This window comes from Perca flavescens, chromosome 3 (genome assembly GCF_004354835.1).
Source record: "Perca flavescens isolate YP-PL-M2 chromosome 3, PFLA_1.0, whole genome shotgun sequence".
NCBI classification, from domain to species: domain Eukaryota; kingdom Metazoa; phylum Chordata; class Actinopteri; order Perciformes; family Percidae; genus Perca; species Perca flavescens.
In genome coordinates, this window is record NC_041333.1 from 5557530 (window position 1) to 5580390 (window position 22861).

Sequence of the window (22861 nt, forward strand, 5' to 3'; positions counted from 1 at the left end):
AATAAAATTAGTCTTTGTCGTTGTTTGATAACCACTAATAAAAAAAACTATTTGCATAGGGGCCAGTAACAAATTGACTTTAGGCAAGTAGGATTTGTATTTACTTGAAACCTGCAAAATGTATATGCAAACTGTAAGAGTTGAAGATCTCTAGTAATTAGCATGCATCTGCTTGAAATTATAGAAGGTACAGTTTGTAATTGGGAGTAGGGTTGGGCGATGTCCCCGAAATTGGCAGTTGACGATGGTTACAGTAAAACATCGTGATGGACGATGATATCGTAGCGGTAGCTTTACATAAATATTTTTTTCTACTACTACGGGCCAACAGTTAACATAGAAACGATTAGAGATACATTTAAATGCCCTCTGTAAATGGTGCCCTGTTGGTAGGTTTTACAACTTGACCTACTTTCACTTAAGTACGGTGCAGTAAAGTCAATCAGATGTCCATGATCTGCATAACGACAGTACAGTGGGACGTTTGCCTTCAACAGAGCGACAGTAATAACCTAACATACCATCATTACTGAGTTTAAACTACATTCTCGGTTATGTTTGCACTGAATAACGCATTCAATAAACAGAAACATAACTCTTGCAGCGCACATGAACAGATGCGCAATATTAGCTCACACATAAAATAGCACCATCGTGAATTAGCCTGTTGCTAACGTACATTCATAAATCCTGCATAACATCGTCCCGTACCTACAGGACATCAGACTTAGTTATTGATGCACGCACAGAGTAGTGTCCACAAACTTAGTCCAATAAGGGGAGAAAGGAAAGTGTGATAGCGTTCCACTTTTAATGCTTTCTCTCTCACTCGAGACCACTGCGTCCAACGTTACTAGAAGGTAGAGCGAGATACAACTGACAGGGAGAGAGAGAGAATGTATCACTACAGCCAATCAGCAGTCTGCTCAAAGCGATGGTCTTTTTTATAATTAGGTTGCACGTAAAGGGGGAAAAAGTAGCTTCCACTTAAGGAGCCCTATGTCTTGTCTTTGTGTCTTTGCTAGTTTAAGACCGACGCACTTGTCAATTTCCCGTCCAGCGCCCGCAACTAGGATTAGTGTGTTTGACCGGGGAGGAGGGGGGGGGACGACATCACGATGGTGGCTCTCCATCGCGATGTCGGCCAGCCATCACGATGGACAATGATATCGTCCATCGGCACAACCCTAATTGGGAGTATAATGTTCCCCAACTAAAAACAGAGCTACAAGGAGCCTGCTGACTGTATGGGATGTCTCAACATACACTGAACATAAGTCAAATAAGTTGACCAGTCCATTTCAAGTCTTAAACAACATACACAAGCATATCATTATTTCTTTAAAACACTCAGTTTATGAAGAAAATAATTGCTCGTATATCTGAACCAGTTAAAGCGATAGACGGCTGTGTCAAGGCGTGAAAATGTGCAGCGCCAACCTGAAATGGGAGGGAAAAGTTGAGCTCCACACTGAGTGATAAATATCCACCATTTGTTATGCTGAGAGAGAGAGGCAGATTCTGCATCCAAATGTGTGCTGCAGGGCACCTCTCTTTGTTTCTGTGGCTAGCCTTTTGAAGGGTCACATTTTAAAGAAATGTAGACTTACTATGAGGCTATTTCACATTGATGCTGTTGGATATTTGTACTGCTTAAAGCTGAAGAATCAGCCACACCAAAATGTGTCACTTCATAAGGTAAATAGCCATAGATAAGAATTAAAGGAAAAGGAAATTTGGTCATGGGATGAAGACAGGTTTTTTAGCTTAGTGAAGGTCAAGATGCAGCAACAACTGTTAAGCTCCCATGTCAAGTTAAGCTTATTTAGGAATGTATATGATATTTTTTATATGAAGAAAATGTGTAATACTTATTTTTTCATCACTTATTTATCACAATTTGCATTTTTGTATCATATACACACAGATTTGACCTGTGATGTTTATGGAAACGGTTCTATTTCCTATCAATATACACATACAAATAAAATTGGATTGAATATAGTTTCAGTGTTTCTTTAACAGTGTGATGTGCCACCATTACACAGAGAATCATTAATTCTCCCACACATTTCTGACCAACACAACAACAGTTGGTGAGATGTGGGATTTGTTGCTGACTCAACAGTACAACTGAGATAGCCACACGTTTATTCAGCGAGTGATATTTTAGGGGCCGTGGCTCCAAACCCCTAGGACTAGAAAATCCAATTTTGTGCAAAGGGAGCTTGGGTGAAGCTGATGTTTGACAAACAAGTGGCCATCGTCTCAGGTGACACACCTGCCAATTAACCAAACATGACCCCAAAGACCCTCTGCTTAAGCCTTAAAATGCTTTAAGACTAAAAATATGCCAAGGCACATTAGAAGAATAGAGCTATAGAGACTAAATTAACTAGATGCGAAAAATATCTATTTGGACCAATGTGAATTTGAAGAGATTTGGTTTGCTTCAGATTGACTTCAATATGTTCAGATATTTTTGGAGCCAGGATAATGCAGCCATTACAGGTGGTCCATCTTAAGGTGCTGGACTTAGATACTTGTGTAGTCATGTAAGTTGCTGCTAGGCGGACAGTTGTTGAAAAGGTCTATACTTTCCAATTTGTGTCATTCTTTCTAAGCAGTAGGTTTCCACTTCATTTAAATGGAGGAAAACATTAAAAAAGTGAATGCTGCTGTACAATTCTAATGAATAACTGTCACTACATGACACATCTGTGATTCACTAAGCTTTGTTTTAAGTGGGACAGAATGAGCAACTGCAGATATCTTGATCAGAAAAAGAAGTATACCTACGGAAACGCAAACTTCAACAAATGAACTGCACAATAAAGAAGGTGCATAGAAAAACTGACTCCAAAAAACTAAAATGCAAAACACTCCCCAGGAATATTGCATATAGCCACAATCAATCTGATGGATTATATAGTGCAAATGCAATGTATTTATGCAAAATAAAAATAGCTTCCCATGTCTCAGGGCCTGAGTGCCTACATGTTATATTGCTCATTTTCAGCCTAGTTCAATCAGAAAAAAAGGCTGAAGCTCAATTTCTCTACATAGGCTACAGATTGACACTCAAATGGAGAGAGGGGGAGGAAACAATCTGGACAGTTGAGAGGACAGATAAGTATACATGTTGAGGCGCAGCTTCTGTCCCTCTGAAAGCAGCAGCACTTTTTTAAAGTGGGTGTCCCTGCTTTACCATCTGGGCATTTCTGCCTGCCAATGCAGTCTGGCTTATATTTGATTTAGGTCTACTCCTGATTTTTTGTACAGATTTTTTTGATCATGCTGATATATATGAAAGTTTGTAAAGGAAAAAAAACATAACAACATCTAGCTAATCTAGCCATTTGTTTCCTAAGAAATTCCTGTAAGTCCCCATAACAAGGCTTGGGCCAGTGTAAAAAATGTTTAAACCAGTTTGAAATTGAGCCAGACCAGACCAGTATACTGGATAGGACTGGGCGATATGGCCTAAAAATAAAATCCCCGATTTTTTTCTCCCCCTACTTAAAATCAATCTGCAGATGACAAAGAAAATGTTCAAAACAAGTTTCAACTTTATTTTGTTTTGACTCATACACACGCATAGGGCTATATATTCAACAACAAAGCGGATGCGTGAGACAGGGCTGGACTGGCCATCTGGAATACCGGGCATTTTCCCGGTGGGCCGACGCACTTTTGGGCCGAATCGTCAATATAAATAGGCCTTTTTTATTTTTTAATAAAAAAGAACTAAAATAAAGAACTCATAGCGGCCCATTGGTTAATTTTCTTTATTGGCCTGACCCAATCAAATCCAGGAACCCCCTTCCCCACTCCTGGCCGCAAATTTAGGAATCCCACTATGGCCACGCCTCCCGGCCCTGAGACACGAGCTGTAATATTATGCGAGAAGTTTAGCATTCACGTTAAAATGGACAAACGACCACCAAAGCGCAAGGAAGGTGCAGAGAAATTACAGGAGAAAAGGATTAAGAATCTACAGGCGGATTCCTCAAAATGTGCCAACATTTCTGACATGTTTGGGGCTGTAGTAGCTGCTTCAACATCAGCATTACCTGAAGCTGAGGAGGAGGAGAGGTGGCTGGATATACAGAGTAGCAGAAAGAAGGAGGAGAGTGACCATGACAGGGCCATGGGAGCGAGTGAGGAAAAGATGGAAGAGAGTAGATGACGATGTGGAAGGAGTAGGGAAATTAACAGGGACTCTCAGGAGTGTGTGTGTGTGTGTGTGTGTGTGTGTGTGTCACGTCATAACGACAACAAGCAGTTTGGCTGTAACATTAAAGTTAGTGGCTGTCAGGTAACCTAACTGCTAAGCTTACATCAAAAATGCTAGCGGTTAGCCTGTTGGGTAGCTGAAAAGTCTGTGTCTCTATAAAATCTGTGTTGATACAAGCATCAGTGTTCCTTGAAATGTTTTTTAGCTTCTCTTGTATTGGTGCTCTTTTCCAGGGCATACAGTATACTACACTCCGCTTTATTGTAGCTTTTGGGAAGGGTTATGGTTGTGGTTATAGTATTTAGCAGACACTTGTGTCCAAAGCGACAAAATATGAATCTTACAATAGTTAATTAACAGTAAACTGTTTTTAAAGTTGCTAAGCCAATATTAAGCAAAATAGTAATAATAACAATAATGGCAATACAATATCAAATATCAATAATAAAAAATAATAAAAATACCATAAATATACAAATCATAACTCTAAGAATGAATGAATTATTTAAGTGTAAGATCAACAGATAAGTCTTGAGACCCCTCTTGAAGGATCCAAAATGATCACATGAACACAGAACACTAGGCAACTCATAGCATAGAATGCACACATATTTTAAGAGGACTGTCTGCAGGGAATGTGTCCGACCAATCACGGTGGGTGTGGGCCACCTGGGCCAAAAATGCTAGTTGTTTAAGCTGCTACAGACCACCATCACAGCTCCGTCGTATCAGCGGCATTTAGTAGATGTGTTGAGACGCAACAGAGTTCCTCAACACCGCCTGTGGTGCCCCGCATGGTGCTCCGTCAGGTCAGCGGTAGCTGGTGGTTCAGTTATCCGAGAATAGGTGACTCTCAGCCGGGGACAGAGCACCGCGAGCTGCCGGTCATTTCGGCGGAGATTACGGATAAGTAAGTAATGAAACAACTAGTTATATATATATATATATTATAATTAATGTTAGTCCCTGTCGCTGCCATGTTGTTTGTGTATCTCTATGTCAAACGTGCGGGGGGAGGGCTGAGACCGTTCAGAGCTACGGGAGCCCAGAGGGGAGCGTCTGATTTTTTGGGGGGCTTTTTTTGCCTTTAATTGAAAGGACAGCTGTAGACAGGAAAGGGGAGAGAGACAGGGATGACATGCAGCAAAGGGCCGTGGGTTGGAATCGAACCCGGGCCACTGCGGTAAGGACTGAGCCTTGGTACATGGGCCACATGCTCAAACAGGTAAGCTACCCGGGCACCCACGGTTTACCAGATTTTACCACTAGGTGTCTCACTTGACTCAGCCGCTCCTGAGTGAGACTGAGGAGAGAGTGTAGCGACTCCAGACCACATGGTAGTGGTAATGCTCCTGTAAGCCATGACTTTATTTCTCTCTTATTTACCGTTTAGGTGTTTACAAGTTACCTCGTCTTTTTCAGCTAACTTCTTTTGTCGACTTGAAATCCGAAATGTTACCATATCGGTGGCTCAGTTTTAGTTTTCTTTGAGACTGCCATATCGTCTCCTAGTAAACAAACACAACGTGCGCCGTTCCCCCTCTCGCCTCTACTGAAATGTGATCTCTTTCATAGCGCCGCTTGGCTGTCAGAGACACTAGAATCTCCGTTAGTGTGTTTGTTAAACACGTTGTCATATTGCTTATTACCAATGTTAGGCATGCTACTTAACTTCCTTTACCTACTATAAAGATTAGTGAGCTAAGCTACCAGTTATTCTACATTAAATGAAGCTTTACTACAATGAAGCTAATGTTAAACCCCAAAGAAATGTAGCAAAGTAGTTTACATGGCAAAAGTAGTTTACTACGTCACAGCTATTTATGTTTTTTATAAATCCATGTACACGACATACACGTCTGTGTTTGGCGGTGGCGTCAGTGATCCTCAGCAGTTTTATTTCAGACCGCAGCAGAAAGCTCCGGTGCGCTTGAGCTTCAGAAATGCTCTGGGAAATGTAGCTTGTGTGGACGCTACTGCACTACTTCATTAAAATATGGGAGCTAAGCTACTGAAAAGCTATTTGTTTCAGAAAACAGCGACGCTATCGAAAATAAGTAAAACTAGTAATGCTACTGCCCAACAGTGGTTGCAATACAAGTGTGATTTAGTGCCATGACGGCATCGGCACAGGCTGCTAATGTAGGCTACTTTTTCATTTGCCAGAAGGCGTCACAGTGACAAATGCCGGTTCAACTGGTTAGCATAAAATAAAATACACCGGAACGGACCAGTGACACTGGAAATTGACCTAACTCTACCCATAACAACAAATGAGACCATGTACTCTACCTTCTAGCAACATTTCAGAAAGTGAGAACGGTAAGCTCCCTGTAGACATGCCAATAAGGCAATTATGGCCATTGCTCCTGAGGAAACTGCAGAGAAAACCAACAATGCATTTTCCTTTTGAGCCCAGTGCCCCTGGTCTCTCTGTGTGTGCTGCCTTAGCCTGTGATGATGTTTTGGAGTAAGGCCAGGGGATTACTGGGGGAAGAAATGCGCTTTTTGCTCTCATTTACCATTGAGACATGGCATTTAAGGACACATACCCTGTTAGCAATGCAACTGAACAGTATCAGATGGAGCTGGTGGGAACTAAACTCAGCAACAAAACCTTACTGTAAACAGCGTAGTGTTTATTTACCCCTGCAACCAAACAGGTTTATTTTAACTCAGAGAGACAAAGAGCTTGCAGCTAATTATTTGCTTCGTATGAGAGCCATGTTCTTAACCCCCCTAAGTCTAACAGACTAAAATGTACATTTGCCAACACATACAAACAGAACTACATGCTACTTTATAGAGTATATAAAATATATTATTAGACCTTGTGTATGTAGAATTGTACACGTTTGAATAAATAAATAAAAGGTCTACTCACATGCAAACTGCAAAAGAGCTTCTCGACCTAGGACGGTCCCAAAGCTGTTCTCTGCTTTACACTGGTACTTCCCATAGTCAGTGATCTCACTTGCATTGTTAATAATTAAGTTTCCATCAATGAAGCTGTAGCGATAGTCTGCCTCTGCATCCACTTCTGTCCCATTGATGTACCAACTGAAAGACATAAGAATAGGAGATTGTAATATATTTGTGATGAATGGCACGCTAATGAGCTGTGAAAATAGAACTGCAATTAGGAGACAGACAAATGTATGTCACACCTGTATGTGGGTGGTGGATTCCCACGTGCTTCACAGTGCATCACCACTTTCTTTTCATCAGAATCCAAAGGAGAAATAACATCGTCAGGCTCATGGATGAAAACAGGGCCAAACTCTTCACTTTCTATGAGAAAAAAAAGGAAATAAAGACAAGGAAGACTGCAATTACATTATCACAACATGAGAGCCACTCCGTTTTAACATCCAATTACTTTTTCTATTATTCCCCAGCTTGGTTAGAGCAAATGCATATTTCCTACCAATCTCTGATATAGGAAACAAGAGAAAAGGAAGATGCACAGCTCCATATTGTCATGGCATTATAAACAACAAAATAGAATGCAACCATAGCTAGCAGGACATTCTGCAGCAGACAACAGTTTGTTTCAACAGGTGATGACACTATTGTGATACACTGTAATACTGATCTGGTTGTTCAACATTAAGAAACCATTCTGGTAATCCTCAAAGCCTGACAAAGCTTGGAGAAGAATAGTTAAAATTTGGAAACATTACAATAAAATAGATTAAAATCAATAATACAATACACATTAAAATAATTAAATCAACCACTACATTTAAGGACAAGAATGAATTAAAAAAAATATATAATGTATCGGATTTATGAGAAAGATGCAGTGAACAATAATGTTTTTAGCCCGGATTTAAATGAGCTAACCGTTTGAGCAGACCTCAGGTTTTCAGGGACTTTGTTCCACAGGTTAGGAGCGTAATAACTGAATGCTGCTTTACATTGTTTGGTCCTAGTTCTGGAAACACACAACCGACCTGACCCAGACGATCTGAGGGGTCTGGATGCTTCACAGGAAACCAATGACTCTAGCATGTATTTTGGTCCATGACCAGTCAGTGCTTTATAAATGAGAAATAACACCTTCTTACGTTAGATATGATCCTATGTGAGGATACAGTTAACCTGGTTGGACATGATTCACGTTTAGAAATGTCACACCTTTAAACTCAACCTTGAAGCTATCATCTAATTACTTTTTCATCTTTTGGGCTCACTGCTGTTTGCCTTGAGGGCCAAGTGATGAGCGAACAATGCTGTTAACATGAATGTTAACACATTGGGTCCTAGCTTTGCAGTAATATTTCTTGGCCTGGTTTGGGAGGGAACACATCTGCTCTCTCTGTGGCTTGTTTCCCACTAGAACCCAAATTCACATTTGACATTAAAGCAAATATGTTCAAACAATGCTTTCCAGTGGTAAACAACTACCGCTTCTCAATTGTCTAATTCCATCCTTTTACAGAATAATTGGACCATCCTACCACTGAAACTTGACAAATCTTTATTGGTTAGGGAGAGAATGTTATAAGAACACAATCTTTCCTTTTTTTTGTCAGTCATCCAACGTTGTTTACGATCCTCCTAATAGTGCATGGCAGGCCTCCATTTTATTTTTTATTACAAACTCAACAAGCACAATTACATGAAATGAAATAAGCCTGTGGTAAAATTCCCCCATCTGGGACTCAGACATTGGTCAATTCTGGGCATCTAACTGCTCTTATCTTTGGGCATTAATATTACTCATAGCGTCTACAGTATGAGGGGTTGGCTCAGTGACTTCCCCATATTTTGTTCTTATTGGCTGGGATCTCCGACCCCTTTTTTCTTTTGATTATTTAAGAAGTAATTTTAGAGTGTTTTTGTTTGTTTAGAGAGGCCGTAACAATAGCATAGTCCATGTATCCGAAATTATTTGAAATTTGACATTTGGAGCACTGATGATCTGAAATTTAAGCCACAGGTTGCCATTAACTGCAAAATGAGTGCTGCCACACTTTTGTTGTTTTTGTGGCTGGAAGGGTGCGCTGCCCTTGGGCCACAGATGGGAATAGGGAATTGGCAATAACCATTACAAGTGAAGAGGCTTTAATGGCAGTGTATTGACAAAGATTATTAATACAAATACCCAGATAAACGGAGAGATCTACATAAATCACGGACATATAATTGAAAGATGTGCTACAATATCATTAGGACAGAATAAATAGCACTACTGTAGAGAGTACCACAGTTAAGATTAGACAAGCAAGTAGGTCCAAGGCATGATTAAATATCCCCAAAAATAACTTTAAATGAGAAAATGATTTAAAAATGAAAATAATGACATTTCCTCACTGCCTATCAACAAACTAGTTAAAGTCGCTAATGGCGTGCAGCCAGAGGATGTGTTACAGCATGTTGCACTTGAAAATACTGTAAAAAGTGAGGATTGGGAATATTGGGATATTTATGTTTTTTTGCAGTAAGTTTGCCAATATAATGTAGAATTTGTGAAATGCTATTTAATACATACAGTACAAGTATGACTATGACTTAGCCATGCTGTTTCTTGATCTAAACTGCTCTTGTTGGTGATTTAAAATCGTTCACATGTAAGACTTGAACTCTCCTCGACACAAACACGCCCACATATCGTTATGCCTGCTGGACGAGTATTTTCTGCCTGACAGTCCCTGTTAAAATTCTCTTTTGTTCCTTCAGAGTGCTCTACTCTTTGATCTAGCCTTCTGTTAACACAGAAGTGATGCACTTATTGTAGAAGGTTTCTGAAGTATATTGTCTCAGGATCACAGACCCTACAGAAGACTCCTGTGCTCGTCAGAAGAACTGTTTCTCTGTGAGATAAAGGATTTATGAAGAATATAAGCACAGTAAACAGATAGTTAATGATGTGCTGTGTTTGTCACGGCGCCATACAGCAGCTGAATGTCTGACAGTATGTAGATATTCATGTTGGTTGTTTAAGGAGACGTCATTATATCAAGCATTTAGGTTTGGTTGACATTATATTTGATCTGGTGCATAAATAATACAACACTGCAAGTCACCAGTCTTGACTGCTTCTCACTATTTAGATGCTGATGATGATCTGATGACAAACAAAGAATCATGGCTTTTTTTTCTCAGGGTATGTATAATCTCACTAACCCTTTGTCAGCAATTTACTGCTCTATAGGGAAATAAAAAGCTTTTGAAATAACACCCTAATCAGTGGAGGAAAATGAGCCGATATTAAGTTGCAAACCTTGCTGTGCATATGAGGCAAAGCAATTCAGTGCTTTTTCTAGCGCTAACAAATAGCACTGGATTTCTACATTTCTCTATACAGCTCTCTGTCTCTCCATGCATATACAGTTCATAAATAACACAATACCAGTATGCTCCATCTGCCGCTATGTGGAGTGGGCCATGACATATGATGAAATAATCTCTATTCCAAGGAAACAATAAGTTTTCAGTTGAAATGAGCAATGAGTTCAGGTACTACCAAGGCCCAGCAGAGCATCACCAGAGAAGATACCAAATGTCTGCTAACAACTATATGTCATTGAATATGATGCCGTCTAGTTCCGCTTTACGTTACATTTTCCAATTAATTAATTTACCCTAAAATCGGGGGATGAAGCGTAAAAAAAGGGCAACAATTCCCCTAATGTTCATCTGATGTGACTGTAAACACCCTCAAAATAAAGCTGAAAGTTTATTGTTTAATTTTAAATCCAGTGTACTGGAGCACAAAGCCAATCTCTCCTGACTGCACTGTACTTCCCATACTAGCTTTATTTTATCTATTTATTGTAAAGTTTGTGGATTTGCGCTCTGCATCCCTATGCACCACGTCACTTTAACCGGACACCTTTTTTATCTGCCTGTGTCAAGTGTGATCCCGTGTGGGATGCCGTATGTGTATATATATGTTCAATGGCTTTTGTTGTGTCTTTGTTGATGTCCTGTCTTGAGCACACTGAAGCATTCCCAAGCAACAAATCTTGAATCTTCCGTTTTGCAGTTGTACCTGATCTAAATCAGTAATAACTTACAGTATACTGCTGAGAGCCATAGGAAAACACTCAGCTTTCTGCTTCAGATGACAGATGAAGCTAATTGTTAGATTGACATCAAAATAGTTAATAAATGGACAATTGAAGCACAGACATCTTATTTAGGGATAGTCACTGTGGTATAAGCACAGAGGTGTCCCAACATGTAGAGTAAATAAACATTGACAAAGTTAATTGTAAATTTCTGTTTTTTTATAGGACACCTTGTTGCTTAATTACTGGAGCTGTGTCCACCTGTTTGTGTCCAATATATTTTGTGATTATTTAAAAAAAGAGTTGGATGAAGAAAAAACTGACTTCAGTGCTCAAGGACATATGTTCTGTGTTTCTGTGTGTATGAAATACACACATGTACTCAAGCATAGAAGTTGTATAAATCACTCAACTTCAAGTGCCATGGCCATCTGTCAGTCACAGATCCAAAAAAAAAGCAATATTCCCTTTAAGCCACCAAAGGTGTATTACTTTTTGGCATCTATTTCATCCACTGAACATCAATCCAGCGCAATGGTATAATGTTGTTGTCACTACTGACAACGGAGAGACATTACTCTCACCTTGGCAATAGATATGTAAGTCATTTTATGGCTACATAGTGATAATGCTGTCAGAAAGTAAAAAAGACTGACACAGAGGCACAAAGAAAGAAATAGGCAATTTTTTTTTCTGCCTGTTTTAAATGTGACTAACTCATTACTCCCAAAGATCCTTTCTGCCAATTCAGCAGCTATTTCAGATTTCCATTACGATAATTAAGCACTCCAGATGCAATAAGCATGATGTGACTAATCATATATCCAAGCATCAATGTGTCATTATATCATCTAGAATCACTCATACTGTAAGTCAGGATGTAAGCAAGTGACCCATGTAGATTTATGACAGTGTGTTTCCATGCTGTGTTGGGGATATTAAATCTTCCCTTTTGACAAAGATATCCATCATATCTATAGTTTCTATACTGACAGGAACACAGAGAGAGCTGGATATTGCCATGATCCCACTTCAATTTCACAAAGGGCATGACCCTGGTCACTGCAGACCGTGCACAGTGATGATGGATAGGTGAGATTCATTTCCAGACCCAATCTAAACAGGCAGAAGGCCTGCACACATAAAGTGAGACCAGAGATGGCAGACTGTTGGCACAGAGCACAGATAGCAGAGTGCATTCACACCAATCAAGTTTGGAGTGTTTTTTTTTTCTTTTTCAACACTGGGGTGCCCACTCTTTTATTTTCGTTCATTTTTGGCAAGTAGGAGCAATGTCATCTGAACTCAAGTGAAACTCACACTAAGACTACCTGAAAGAAATCAGGTCAAAGTCCTGTATCAAGGCAGTCCGTCAGAACTGATAATGTAATCCAGGACTAATAACAGGGACATTACACAAAAACGCTCTCTTGGCAGAAGGAGACAGATGCTGAGCAGAGTAGCAGGACAAACCTAGAATGCATTTCCTAAAGTCTGCAGAAAATACATGTACTGTTGAAAAAACATGGGCATAGTATTTGTGATGTACTAGATATCTGAAGAAGAATCCACAACCAGGCAACACAGTGTATCAATTCCTCTTAAAGCCTAATATCCATTTAACGGAACAATAATTTTCAACAAATATGCAGAAGGAGGCAGATGCTGACATTTGATAGCAAACAATAACAACAATAATTTGTCACAAAATAAACGGAAGGCAAACCACTCTTTACAGAGAATCACATTCAGCTTCCTCTTCCCGTTTTCTTAAATAAACAGTGGGCAAATTATGCCAATGTGTACTCAAGTGTTCACTATCCTTTGCTAAATCTGCAAATGAAATATATGCAGGAAGACAGGAAGTTCCTAAATTGTACTATTAGTGAGCTATTTGTGAGGTTGCTTTACATTTATGCATAATGTGTTTGTAAGTGTGAATGAACTTTAACAAACCAAGAAGCAAAACTTTTTTTTGTTTCAGACAAGAGCAAACAAAGTGTGGGGATGGAGCACACCATTAGGTTTACCTTCACTCCTGTAATCCTCCTGAGAGCTGAGCAGACTCAGGGCTGACAGGGGATGACCGGAGAAAGCGGGCCAGTCAGTAGTCACCAGCCCACCACTGTGGTGTTGTCGAGGTCTGCTGCGCGAGTGGAGCACTGACGAGCTGTCTGCTTTCATTCGTAACACGGCTGCATATGATATAGGCCGTGCTGCAACAGCTCTTGCAAAGTCTGGGGAAAAAAAAGGTGAAACACAGTGAGGAGATACATCATAAAAACTGTAACTTTATTATGTACGTACACACATCTAGCGCATGTCTGTTCGTCCTGGGAGAGGGATCCCTCCTCTGCTGCCCTTCCTGAGGTTTCTTCCATTTTCTTTAGCGAAGCGAGGGTCTACGGTGTGTGTCCAGTGGCACGGTGCCACTGACAAGCAAAGGCAACAGGCTGCACCCTCAGACAACTGCGACGGCTGCACCTGATTGGACAAACGCGTCACTCGTGGGTCTGTCTGCTTGTGGATTTTAAAACAGATCAATATGGTGGCTCATTTGGCTATTTTCGCTGAGTTTACGAAAATAGTTCACATTTGTTTCTGAAATTTTTTCTTGCGAGAAATAACATGTGCAGTCGCTGAATCGGTCTTTATTTTCAGATCTACAACTTCAGAGCTATTCAAATATTTTTGTGAGTTTTGCACAAAGGAGCCTGGACGTCACCTATTTGCACATGAGGAGTGGGCAACTCGACGCCCCGTCACTCGAAAGTCGCCACGGCGCTACCAGAATGCATTGCCCGACTTCTTACATCAACATGAGGAGCTTGGAAATTAGCTGTGGACACGTACGAGGTGTCGTATGTTGTACAGATTGTAAAGCCACTTGAGGCAAATTTATGATTTATGATATTGGGCTGTATAAATAAACTTGACTTGACTATAGTCATAACTGAGTGACCTGCTGTATCTGCTACTCAAAAGTGACAACAATTTGGACTGAAAAACAATGTCTTGGATAAATATTTGGAAAAGTATCTTCAATTATTCCAGTCAAATCAAAGAGAGAAAGAATACAAATATGTCTGTAATCTATAGTACTATTCTGTGTTATCCTCCTCTATAAAACGGATGAGCATGCATCAGTTTCCCATGCTACTGTATGAGGAATAATTTTCAACAAACTAGTGTTCTACAAGACAGGAATCTTGCTGAACAGAAACAAAGAGTAGAGACAGCAGAATAAGGAGGTGTCACCATTCAGAGACAGCTCTGAGCAGAATAGCTCGAAAAACCTAGAATGCATTTCCTTTCCTGATGTACTAGATATCTGAAGAAAAATCCACAACCAGGCATCAATTCTTTATGCCTAATATCTACGAAAAAAATCTGTTTTCAAATCATCCCCCAAGAAGTGAAATTACCAAGAAATACCCTAACTTCTTATGTGAAAACCTCTTTATTCTCTATTCCTAATTCGATGTTAGGAGTCTTTCCCCTTTGGCTTCCAATCAGTCTTTTTCTGGAGCATCTAGCAGATAAAGTAGTCACCATTAAAGGTACTGTGTAAAGGCGCTTACGACGCCTTAGGTGAAAAAATGCACTTCTTACAAGCTACAACACATACTCTGCATTATTCTGAAAATCACACTCATCAAAGTCTCAAATTGAATGTTGGAAGTGAAACAGAACAGGAGAGAAACAGCTTCGTTTGGAGTAAAAGAGTCCATGGGGCTTCAGAATAATATCCTCTCTGAAATGTAAACTACACTTGAGGCTGTCACTAGTCATTGCTGTCACTGTATTCTCCTATGACTTTCTTTTGAGGAATTCAATCCACTTTATGTAGGGTAATGTGCCAATGTGTTGTCTTTTTTGGTACTATAAATGTAACAAGTCGATATTTCACACACAATCAATACATATTTTATAAAGCAACTGTACAATACAGCAAAAAAAAAGCTGAAATTACTGATGATATGGAACCATTTCTGTTCTGATATAATGCTTAAAGAAAAATGCTAAGGATTAGAAGCTTTAAACTCAGCAAGAGTCTAATCAGAGTTCTGCAAAGGGGGGCGGGAGTGTTTTGCACTACATGATAAAGTGCTATAAAAGAACTGAACAAAACTGAAAAATAATTACGTGCCCCTGGGGACTTGTCAGCTGCAGAAATACTCCTATCTACAAATGGAGCGCGGGCAATTACTGTATTACATATTGTGGGGAGAAGCAGAATATACTCCATTTGAAATGAAAGGTATTGTGAGTTTGAAAGTTGATAAGCAAAGCAATTAGTAGTTGGTTGGTAGTAAGTTAAATAAGTATCTGGATGAGAATCAGCTCAATTGAGTGTAAACCACATTACCACTGCTGATGCCCACGGTTGGCTAAACAATGCAGAGCAATCCACTATTTCCTTTGACAGCTGGATGCATAGCTGAATGCCACCTTAATCATAACATGTAGACGTATGAGTAGCTATATTAGCAGATTTTGTGATGTCCAACGTTCATTTATCTCAAATTTGAAGATGCTGAACAAAGGTTTTGCAGAATGTTTGGTTTATTTATATCTAATTAGTCTGTGTATTCAGTGATTTACAACATTTCTCAAAAGCCATGTTTTAAAAAATAACTTGGTTTAATGCCTATTTATTGTGTTCTCCTTTTGGATAGGTTAAGGTTAGTACTAATACTTTTTTTGTTGTCACAATTTTTATTTATGTTTTGGCAATGTAGACTTCCTGAGCATTATAAGCCTCTAAGGCAATTCTGTTTAGCCAGTTTTGTCCCTCATTTAGGTCCATTTGTTGTTGAAAATGTACAGTAAATTACAGCAGCAAAACAAGGGTAAAAAAATTATTTGGGGGCTTACACCAGTCCCACTAATCATCCTGTTTCTCTCACAGCAGCTGTCCACTGGACTTTAGTCAGTTTACTGCACCCATATACAATGCCTGAATTGAACCAAAAAAGTTCAAATTGCATAACATCATCATTGCATCACAATCCAGTCTTTGATATATTTATATTTATACGTATATCTTGTAGGTTTGACCCTGAATAGTTGAGTATTCGCTCTAAGGAGCCTGATTTGACTGCCAATCTCACGGTCGAATTGTCACAGTGTCTGAAAATGTGACTTATGAAACAAAGGATCATTCCATCAGCCCATATAGGGGTGCTAAATGTTTCATGTTACAAAGAACTGCTTGTTTTTTCCCAATACATCATGAAATATATACTATTTTGGTATAAATATCAGACTGTACATACAGTCTACGACATCAGCCTATTGATAATACTGGTAATAAAAATTAGAAGTAAGGGTACTAATGTGGACACAAATCAGAAGTGCCGGCAGTACTGGTGAGTACTGGTGAGTACCGGCCCATTTCAGGCGCTGTGAATATGTGACAGCACAACCCAGCATCTCTCTCCGGTGTGGTTGAGAAAAGCAGCGAGAGATGACAAGAAAACAGCTTGTCATAACATAAGTAGATCCTTTTCAAAGATGACAGCTGCACTGACTGCATTTAGTCAAGGTTTAAAATACCATTTCAGGACAAAAGGATAATTTCTCTTACAGTACTAAATGGGAGATGCCACAAACATGCCACATAATCTCAATGCTAGTCGTGGAAATAAATTATAATATACTGTAAGTACATTTATTAGATTACATTTTTGATTGATAATAATGATTATGCTATTGTGAATGTGGTCAAACTGTACAGTAACAAATGGAAATCAAAGACTGACCTGTATCAATACAAATAAATTGTTTTCTAATTAAATTATTGCAGCCTGAATCAAACTCAAATTGATACTTGATGCCCAGCTCAAAGCAATACTGGACATGGAGAAGTAAATTGGATAAAATAGTAGAGGATCTCACAAAACAAACGTAGCAAAAACACACTGGGATGCAGCATTAAAGCAATCTCTTGTTGCAGATTTAGACCGGGCCAAAACCATAAAGAAGCTACAGGAGTGTTTAGTGTATCATTGTGCATATGTGACATAATCTAAGCAATTGATCCAAGCTTTAATGTTCTGTAATATGATTATGGCTATGTGGTTAGGTTGTCACAATTCTGATATATTCAATGACTGTATGTTTGCATAGTATCAGATAGGAGTTTATTTGACTCAGTGATAGTTTTCAAATATGTATTTTTGATGTGCTGCTTAATTGTATGTGTGTGCATATAATATAAAAAAAGGAATTTCTAATATTCTAATCTTTCCATCCCCTATTACTTAATATTAATACAGAATACCCCCTCTGGGAATCAATAAAGGCTTATCTTAATGTGTCTTAATAGTGGAGTCAGTGGAGGTGAAAGGTGTTTTATTGGATTATACTTGATGTAGCTTTATACTTGATGGGGGTCCCTACAGTAATAAGCCAATAACAAATCTTGACTACATGGATTGATGGATTTTTGTGACATAACATCAAATTGTGAATAAATATGAATATATTTTTGGTTGGGTATGGTTTCGTCAATGAGAATACTCAAAAGTAAAAGCATTTTAGTGTGCACCCAACATATGTAAATGTAATCCATGAGGGAATATTGAAGAAAAATATAGAATTTTAAGTGGTAACGGACTTTTATTCCCATTTGTGGATAAATAACAAATACAATGATAAGTCAATTCTTTTATACTGTACGTGTTAGCTTACACATTGTACAGGGATATTCTGTCAATAAGAGCCTGTACATTTTGCACATTGTTCTGTCAAACTGCAAGTTATAAAGGTAAATTTCCTTTTCCCTGGAAAATAACATTCCAGACTGGGGCTAAACCCTGACAAATACAGCATACTAAAAAATAGTCTCTTTTGTTTGTTTGACTCCTGAAGCCGACAGGCACTTGCTCTTGTCAGCTGTCACCTTCATCTGATAAAAGCAATGACCCTTGCAGACCTTACTGATCCCTATCTTTCAAAGGGTGCAAAATCAGACACACTCATTGTTGTAGAAAGGGCTGCACCTGCTGCATTTAGGGAACTCTAGAGCAATGCCATCGGTGATCGTTTCAGGTCTCAACACCACCTTTCACGATAACATCACCAAAGAAGACAAGGCCATTTTATACTTGAACAAAGAACAAAAAGCCAAACATTCCTGTTGTACCTTGTCCTTATTATCATACGTATGTTAGACTGTATGTTGACTTCAATGGACATGACATTTTTGGTATACTATAGAAATTCAGCATTTAAATAAAGTCCAGGTTTTCATGAAGTTTGACCAACTGAGGAGACTTTGTCTTTGAAACAAGGTGAGGCTAAGGGAAGATGACATGTTTTAAGTGAACAGAGGGCAGACCTGGGGAAACAGTGAGGAACTCATCTTCTTGGATTAGATCTACTTGTATAACCCAATGACCTGGGTTGGCACAGCACAGGAGACAACGTGCGAGTCTTGGGCTTGTCTGCAGCGCCTGGACAGACGTGGTGCTAAAAATTAATTAGAATAACATAATGTAAGTAGGTGAGACGCTCATGGGGACTCAAGTAGATAGACATGATTAGCCATAGCCTGTAAGATTAATGAAGACCTTCACAGGGAGATTATATTGACTGAAGCTGATTATGCTTGAGACCATTTATTCAACGGAATATCATTACAGATTGAACAATCCATACATCATATGCAACCTCACCTCAACTCCTATCCCGGCAGACTACTTACTAAAAGCCCGTCTTTTTTCCTGATGCCTGGTGTACTATGGAAATTTCATGAGTTGCTTCAACCTTGCCAGATTAACGATGAAACCACAGTATGATGTATGGTATTAGGTTGTCATGCCTCTTGATGGGAAGACTGGGAGTCTCTATCCAGCATGCTCTGTTACCGATATTCATTCTTTAAATGCAACGCCCATATTGGACGTGCGACATAATTCGACAGTGACATGACGCAAAATTGGATGTCACACGTTTTTCTGTATCTAAAATATTAAAGTGCTCATATTACGCTCATTTTCAGGTTCATACTTGTATTTAGAGGTTATATCAAAATAGGTTTACATGGTTTTATTTAAAAAAAAACACCATATTTTTGTTGTACTGCACATTGCTGCAGCCCCTCTTTCCGCTCCTTTTACCCTGTGTGTTGAGCTCTCTGTTTTAGCTACCGAGTGAGGCATCACACTTCTGTTCCATCTTCGTTGGGAGTCACACATGCACAGTACCTAGGTAAGCACTACAAGCCAGTCAGAAGCACAGTTTGAGGGCATGCCATGCTAGCAGCTAGGCGAGGATTATAACGTGTGTTACAAAGTGATGCACGTTTGTCTCTGAAGTAAAGGCTGGACTACAATAGAGCTGTTTGGAGCAGTTTGTGAACAGTGTTTTCTGTTGGAGATGGTAAGTCCCTTTGGGGAGGACTTTGGGCTTTTTCACTTTGTAAACATATAACGTGCACAAAAAAGATATATAACACAATGAAGGAAAGGGAAAAAGCCAAAAAGCATAATATGAGCACTTTAAGCAAACCACAACAACCTTTTGTAATTGACTTAAGGCTATGTGGCACATGATAGTGAGACTAGAGCTGCAAAGATTAATCGATTCATTGATTGGTTGTCAACTATTAAATTAATCGCCAACTATTTTGATAATTGATGAATCTGACTGAGTCATGTTTCAATGTCAATGTGTTTGTCAATTGTGAATATGTTCTAGTTTCTTCTCTCCTCTGTGACAGTAAACTGAATATCTTTGAGTTGTGGACAAAACAAGACATTTGAAGACGTCATCTTGGGTTTTGGGAAACACTGATCCACATTTTCCACCATTTTCTGACATTTTATAACAAGCAACTAATTGATTAATCGAGAAAATAATCGGACATGAAAATAATCGTTAGTTGCAGCCCTAAGCAAGACTATATTTTAACAAGCTTTGCCGTCAGCACGTGGGCTCAATGTCGATCGGTGTACTCTGAAATGCCAAATTCTAAATCCCCGGGTACTGATTGTAGTTTTGTTCACTGTACACAACAAATATAATTGAAGAGTTGAATGTTGACCCCAACTTCTCATGCTTACAGAAATCAACTATTACTTTTTTTCCTTTCCTTTTTTCATTTCCTTGTCTCAAGTTGTGAGTGTAAGAGAGGCTGTCACAGCTCAGGTTTTCCTGCCAGTTGGAACAATGTGCATTAGTCCCTGATGGTGGGACCCAAATATAAATCCCAAAGTGTGTCTATTTGTACACACAAACCTGCAGCTACGCATTGTTGTTTTAGGTATTCACTATGTTATTTTGGGTACTGGGATGCTGGGGCATTAACCTCTCTTGCTTGGGAGTGACTTTTAACAAAGCTCTGTATTTTAATGTTTAAAGGTAGCCTATACATTGGCAGCAATATATTCATTGCATGGTCAAGCTGTGTAGTGTATAGTGCATGCAGATACTCATCCATTTCCCCGTACGCAACCATATTTCTGGTGCATGACTCTTTTGCCCTTGGTGAAAATGACTTCATGCATGACTTATACAGCACTACACATATATATTCCCAGCAACACACGTTTAATATTGAGATAACTCAGAGTTAGCTGCGGAACAGTTGAATTACCATTCCACACTTAACACTCCAAGCAACAATGTATTTCAATCAGAGGCAGACTGTGAGGGGGGGAAGAAATGGCCCCAGACATCATGCCTGCCCAGCCCACTTTTAAACATGAGAGAAATCTAATTGTGCTGCCCTCTCTGCTACTGCATGATTTTAATATCTATGAAATGAATGAGGACTGGGCAGTGGAGACAGGTACAGAGGAAAATAAAATAGAACAGGGGAACAGTTGTCTTCAAAGTGAGCGTTTTTCAGAATAATCAGAGAGAACAGTAGCTCAATAATACATTACACAAGCCATCCTGTCAAAAGTACCATAATAGACAAAGACTGCTTCACACCTCTGGGAGTGGCTGATCAAGGCTCATGTTGCTGATATTACTGAAAACTAGTTTGAAGTGCGACATTTTTACTAAAACTTGACATATTTCTGACAGTTGTGAGCTCTAAAAGCATACTCGGCTCTAAGCGCCGTTTTTTGGAAAACCTCAACTTTTACCTATGCTCCAACATTAGTAGCAATTGTTGTAAAGTAAGTGTTTGATAAAATGAACAACTCTCGGGGCGGCCTCTAGCTCACCCAGTAAGAGCATTCGCCCCGTGTTGGCTGAGTCCTACAGCGGTGCGAGGTTCGAATCTGACCTGCTGCCCTTTGCTGCGTGTCATCCCCCATCTCTCTCCCCCTTTCTATGTCTATCCACTTTCAAAAATAAAGGGAAAAGCCCCCAAAAAATTATCTTTAAAAAAATGAACAACTCTCCCTAAAAAAACAATCCAGAGAAATCCGTCAACATGTGCTGTTGCCACAATCGGCCAACCGATTAAACGGTCTATCACTAGTCTCTGGTCCGCCACGGAGATGCCACCACCCCCAGCCCCACCCCCACTGGAGGTGGTAAGTCTCCCAGCGGCGGGGTGTACAACAAACCGGTGCTAAAAACATCCGAGAGGGGACACTGACATGTAAAATATATTGTGGTTTTAGCTGCTGGCTAATGTTACAATGCTTGCTCGCTAACCGATTAGTTAATACCACAAGTATAATCAAATGTATTATGTGTGGAAACACTGCTGCTATTTCATTAGAATGATATGACATGAATAAACGTTAATAAGCGTAACGTAAAAAATAATAATAGATAAACTCATCCTTAAACAGATACATTTCAATCGGCAACAACTCCAATGATCCCACGCAACTTCACAATGTCAAAAATCCATATTCACATTCATGGTTTCGATGGAGAGGAAATTACTGTAGGTTTACAAACATGAACATAAAAAAACATGAGCTTGTAATAAATTTGTCTGACACTTGGAATATTTTAATTGTTTTTTGTTCCAGAAAATCTAGATATATATATACTGCTTTGTTGCTTTTTGTACAGTGCATTGTTATCCTGTCTATGCTCATAGATATAGTGGCATGTTTCACGTAGCTCTCTGCTGTGAGCACCGTCCAGCAGAGAGCCACGAAGTTAGCAGATAAAAGAAGAGCTTACAATGCAATTAGTAGGTAAGAAATAGATTGTATAGCACAGTGGCTCCTAAAAAGGGAGAGGGGAGCCACAATTAAGCGTTTCCCTGCAAATAGATAGTCAATGAGACGACAATCGGCAGTCGAATCAGGCTCCTTAGATGACATATGTCACACCATTTGTCTTGTTTTGGTAGTTGTGGCGTGTGGTGTGGCTTCATCATTTGTTTTCCGTTTTACCTCGCAGTCCTTTTACAAACTTGTCTATGTAGCAGTGCAGCAGAACCATGCATTATTTGTCTCTCCCGGCCCCCGCCAGGGGACGTGCCCCTCAGTTTGGGAACCACTGGTATAGCGTTTTTGTCTATTTAACCGTTTAACTGATAGTATTATTCGTTCAAAATTCTTATTGTCGGTTAACAGTTAATCATTATAACATTCCTGATGCCAATGAAATTCAGAAGACTTGAAAATGAATCATTGCAATATGCACAATATGGCCTACAGAAATAGTCCTATGAAAA

General features: G+C 39.4%; 1 protein-coding gene across 2 annotated transcripts in view; it reads right to left on the minus strand.

Moving 5' to 3' along the window:
- cntn5 (contactin 5) overlaps positions 1-22861 on the minus strand; it is a 137870-nt gene that overhangs the window by 78549 nt on the left and 36460 nt on the right. For both annotated transcript variants that reach the window (XM_028574571.1, XM_028574570.1), the window contains exons 4-6: positions 13287-13493; positions 7405-7528; positions 7122-7297 (exon numbers count right to left, since the gene is read on the minus strand). In XM_028574571.1, the coding sequence (XP_028430372.1) occupies positions 7122-7297; positions 7405-7528; positions 13287-13493 (507 nt within the window). The remainder of the gene's footprint in view (positions 1-7121; positions 7298-7404; positions 7529-13286; positions 13494-22861) is intronic.